Below are 5,141 nucleotides of genomic sequence, written 5' to 3' on the forward strand. Positions count from 1 at the left end.
AGGCTTCCGTTTTAACATTCCATATGTTATCTTAATGCAGAGGAAGTAGATTGGGGCCCAAATAGAATGTTCAAGCATTGTTTTTGTTTACCTTGTTGAAAGGGTCTATACCCAGAGGGAAGGAGCAGGGGAGCAGGAGCTGCTGAGGAGGTGGTGGAGGGAGACGACAAAAAGAAGAGGGAGAACCTGCTTGTCCCTCATTAGGAAGCAAATTAGCTGGACAGTAGCCAGAGGAAGACATGTGTAAACATGGCAGTTTCATTATATAACACGGCGGAGAACTGCTGAGATAGACTGCCACCACGGCCCTCTTTAGAGAGACTGAATACTAGCTCTTAAAATATAATAATAATAATAATAATAATAATAATAATAATAATAACTTAGGCTGGCATGGCGCCTTTCAAGGTGCCCAAGGTCGCTTTACACATTGGGGAAACAGAACAGGTAAGGTAAGTTAAGTTCTAAACTGAACTTTATACTTTTTTTTGACTGTGGGGAGCTAAACTTTAAACAGACTACAAATAGCCTCTGTTGCCCTCTATGGGAAACATATGCACCTGGACAGCTTAGTTTTTCCACACTGGCCTCGTTCTGTTCCGCAGACTCGGCCTGAGGGGCATCTAAATGCAGGCCTGGTGCAGTAACCTGGCGGAGGGGATGGCAGCCTGCTTTATGTGAGCTGACAGCCGGTGAATTTAATTCATTTGAAAACTCCAGGAGTGGCGAGACACAGAGAATGTGCTCAAATGGATAAGCCTGGCCAGCATCAACCAAATAACAGCATTTTCTGATATCCCTGTAAGCAGACTGACAAAGGGCCATATCAGTGCAACTGAAATGTGACTTTAACCTACCAAAACACTACCATTATCACTCCTAGCAACATGTGGGGGAGGGGCCACTGGCTGAAAAGCATGTTTTCAAAACAACAGAGAAGTGTCAATATCAAGGTGAAGATGATGTGTGTATTGTTGATAGTTTGTTAACTTCATTTCCATATTGTTCCACACTTTTGTTTATGTTTCACTTGAAACACTTGAAATAGTATTATGACACTTGCTTTCAGTGAAAACTTTTGCCAAGTTCCCCCACTGAGACTCAGAAAATGTGAGATCATAATTATTCTCCAAAGCCTTTTCAACAATAAAAACAAAAACAATGCTTGAACGTTCTCTTTGGTTCCCAATCTACTTCCTCTGCATTAAGATAACATATGGAATGTTAAAACGGAAGCCTTGTGGGGCCAACTATGATGCTGATAATGGAACTCCCTTGAAAGGGTCTATATCTAGGTAATAACTCGGCTAGCATGACTTTTAACTGGAGAAAGCTAAATAGCCCATGCTTCAGTGGGCTCAATTGACATGACCAAAAAGTTTCAAGCGGTCTGCCACTCCAACTTCACTGCGGGGGTTTAACTTCGAGAGGAAGACACGCCTAGTTTCCGATGTGGGTGGGGTTGGGTGTCTCCAACTATTTAACAAGTTTCGAGCAGATGGTAGCCAAACTACGGGAGTGCTTAACGGAGGCGTCTGTCGCCGATAACACTGTATTGCATCAGATTCTGATAGCCTACCAACCCGTGCGTTTCCAGAATGCCATCTGATTTCTTAACTCCATTTTTGGAGCTGGACGATGAGTTCTGCAAGGTGAGTTTTTTAAAAAAAAAAAGAAACAAACATTTCCTCCTGCCGCTCCTCTAAAGTGAAAAGTAAAAGTGTTACAAACTTGTCCATGACTTGTTTACTAAACTTGTGTTATGCTCACTTATGTTGGCCTCCTTTCAAAACTTTGTAAGTCTGACACAACATCTCTAAACTGTTCTCCAGAAGAAAGAAGATACCTGTTGTGTATGTTTTGTGTAGCTATGCACGTCTTGTTTCACTGAAAACCTAGATTTACGGAACTTTACTATGACAGTATAGAGAGGAGGCCGATGATGTTGTTTTCTTTCTGACAAAAACGGTATATTATGTCCGCTTTCTCCTCATAATTCCTACTATGTCTGAAAATCGGCTTGCGGAATGTGACACTATTCCCCTTGTGTATTGCAGAATTTCCGCAGTCTGGACATGACAGATGGCGCACCACCCACCACACAGAGGCAGCGCGCCGTGGGCTTCCAGCGTAGACATTCCCTTTGCCCGGTTACCCTGCCAAACTCCAAGTTCAACAGTGGCAGTTTCGATACCAGCGGCGACTCTCCTCTCTGGCCCCTCAGCACAGTCAACCAGCAATGGAACCAGCAGCAACAGTTGCCCCGCTCCACTCTCAACCAGATCCCCTTTCGAGTGGATCGATCAGTCAGCATGATTGAAGGCCACGTTAGCAGCCTGGGAAGCACCGAGCAACCGCCACCACTGACCACCTCTACTGTTCTCATGCCCCCGCCAGGCTTAAGTATAAGCACCAGCTCGCTGTCCTCCCCAAAGTCCCTGACGCCAACTCCTTCCATCTCGACTCGTTACAAGACCGAGTTGTGCCGCACATACGAAGAGAATGGCACTTGCAAGTACGGGGCCAAATGTCAGTTCGCACATGGCATGGATGAGCTGCGTGGTCTCAACAGGCACCCAAAGTACAAGACGGAGCCGTGTCGCACCTTCCATACCATCGGCTTCTGCCCTTATGGCGCACGCTGTCACTTTATTCACAACGCAGACGAGCAGCTGGATGGCACGGCGCCAAACGCCAGGCAGAAGATAAGAGAGCGACCACAGCTCATGCGTCAGAGCGTCAGCTTCGCCGGTTTCTCCTCGCAGCCACTCACTGGCTTCCAAGCCGTCCACGAGCCCATGACCTTCTCGAGGGCCTCCTCCGTGTCTCCACCCCCCTCGACCGGCAGCCCTGACCTGCTCTCGCCTTTCTTCCCCGAGCCCCGGGCACTGAAACAAAGCTATCCTCTCTCCGCCGACCTGGACAGCGACCACATCATCGCGAACCCCCGCGTGTTCAGGCTCGCGGATTCCAAAGTAAGCTCCGGTTTTGCTCCCAAGACAGTGGCGCACAATTGCCACCGCAATGCATTCACATTTACCGGCCTGCCTGCGCTTCAACGCAGCACGTCTGCCGACTCCCTCTCCGACCAGGAGGGATACACAAGCTCCAGCAGCCTCAGTGGTTGTGAGTCCCCAAGTTTTGAGGGCAGACGACTCCCCATCTTTAGCCGCTTGTCTGTTTCAGACGACTAAAACTTTTAAATGTGTGCATATTGCATTCTCATCCCAGCAGGAGTTCTGCTTAGTGTTCGTAAAAGTTACTGTCAAACTCGTTTATACATATATCATGTATATCAAAACATTGGCAATGTATACTGTTGTATACCCTTTTGAGCTACTGTGGTTACTGCGCAAAACAAAAGAAAACACAACAAAAAAAAACGTTTTTCTTACTGTCTAGAAATCCTGTTCCAGGGTTGATGTTGAATTTACCCTCTGTATGCTTGTCATGAGGACTAACCCTTAGCACACATGCTTGAGTCACTTACTCCCAGTTTTTTACGTTAGTAAGTGGTTCGATTTTCCCTGTTTGTATAACCAAAGCTGCAACCTAGTTTATATTGTTTGTAGATGGGGGAAGATACTGTAAAAAACGTAGCCTTTAGTTAAGGCACCTAATGAACAGTATTATTGTGTAGTCTAACAATAGGGCTTTTTATTTATTTATTGCTGTTTTGTATCATATTCTCATATTTGTATTACTGGGTCTGCATCAAGGATATGTAATGCTCTATTTTGGTCCACATTGTTTGCTGTTGTTCTGAGCAGTTCTTTAGCTTTAAGTGAACACAACCACACAGGCATCCTTGAATGTTTGATGTCTAAGGATTAGTTTTCTTGTAGTTAAGTTGATCACAATTTGTTCATCTGCAAATCCTACAGTACAATCAACAAAGGCTCACTGAAGTGTTAATCTGCAGAAACAAGAGAGAAAGAACATGCAAAAGTCATATGGCAGTTATCCAGGATGCTCATTTAAGTGTTTTTTTTAAGGTCTATCCCAGCTGACGTTTCTATTGTAAATGTAAGCCTCCATTCTCAGCGGAGAAGAACAAACGTGTGTTTTTCTGTTTGTTTTTCTTTCTTTTTGATTCATTTTAAACATGGCAGATTGACAATGTATAAGGACATGCCACAATTGCCATCTTGTATATCTTAAGAATCTTGCACTCAATGTTCAAAGGTGTGTCATGTTTTGCAAGAGAAGAATCAGTTTCTCTGGAGTCCCTTTTCTTTGGGCAGGCATTTTCATGATTTGCTGGTGCTCTGTCGAAGTCGTTGGCATGGGTTTAGTTCATATCTTGCAAAAATAGATCAACTTCCATTGTGCCCTAACTGTGAGAACATGCTTTTGCATTTGTTAACTTAAAAAAAAAACTTATTTATTTTGGTTTGTTTTGATTTTTTTCAAAGTGTCAAAGTATATATTGTGTCATTTTTTTATATTGTTTTCTATATAATTTAAGTGTAATGTTTACATTCCATGGGATAGTTGTCCCAGTTTTTATTCTAATATATTGTTTTGTTCAAAAGTTAAAAATAAACTTTTCAGAGGAAAAATTAAACTCTTCACTTTGTTTTAGTGGTTGGAAGTTTCCAAATGTTGAAGAATGCATGACTATGGTTTACTTTCTATTGACAGTTTTTACACATTTTACCCAGTTCTTAACTGGCTCTTTTTCAAAGACAAGCAGCACCCATCCTCAGTTCCTTTCCTTAGTCTGCGGTTTATCTTGGATGCCCTCTCTCTTCCCCCCTGAGACAACAGAACAGAAGTGAGGCCTTTTGTTGTGTGTGTGTGTGTGTGTGCGCGCATGTTTTCTTTGGCTTTGTTCCAACATTCTGTGCCTAGCAGACTTAGAATTTCCTACTGTTGAATAATTTCAGACAATAGCATTGGTCCTGACACAGAAGGTGGTGGTGGTGTGGTGGGGGGTGTCCTGTGTAAGAAGGGGAACCACAGGGAGGGGTAGATGGAGGAATGAAGGGGGGGGGGGGGGGGGGGTCCTTTAGGCTGTAAATGAAATGCAGGGCACAGCTTGTGTGGCGAGCACAGGGCAGTTCTTTTGTGAAGCAACTCTTTTCTTAACAACATCTGTATGCTAATGATGTGGGAGAGCGAGGGGGGGGGGGGGGGGT

The 5,141-nt window shown here is 44.2% G+C and overlaps 1 protein-coding gene across 1 annotated transcript; it reads left to right on the forward strand.

Annotated features, from left to right (window-relative positions):
* The first annotated feature begins 1,316 nt into the window (after positions 1–1,316).
* Positions 1,317–4,562, forward strand: LOC121684413 (mRNA decay activator protein ZFP36L1). Its single transcript, XM_042064442.1, has 2 exons — positions 1,317–1,652; positions 2,058–4,562. The coding sequence occupies exons 1-2, from the start codon at positions 1,599–1,601 to the stop codon at positions 3,192–3,194; spliced, it is 1,191 nt and encodes a 396-aa protein (XP_041920376.1). The 5' UTR covers positions 1,317–1,598; the 3' UTR covers positions 3,195–4,562.
* Positions 4,563–5,141: the final 579 nt, after the last annotated feature.

The sequence above is a fragment of the Alosa sapidissima genome, chromosome 15, assembly GCF_018492685.1.
Source record: "Alosa sapidissima isolate fAloSap1 chromosome 15, fAloSap1.pri, whole genome shotgun sequence".
Lineage (NCBI taxonomy): Eukaryota > Metazoa > Chordata > Actinopteri > Clupeiformes > Clupeidae > Alosa > Alosa sapidissima.

What these genes read in the sequence shown, in the direction of transcription:
- LOC121684413 (XM_042064442.1), top strand. Translation starts at nt 1,599, where the DNA reads ATGCCATCTGATTTCTTAACTCCATTTTTGGAGCTGGACGATGAGTTC. An exon ending in TGGACGATGAGTTCTGCAAG is followed by an intron (nt 1,653 to 2,057) that starts GTGAGTTTTTTA and finishes TGTGTATTGCAG; the next exon opens with AATTTCCGCAGTCTGGACAT.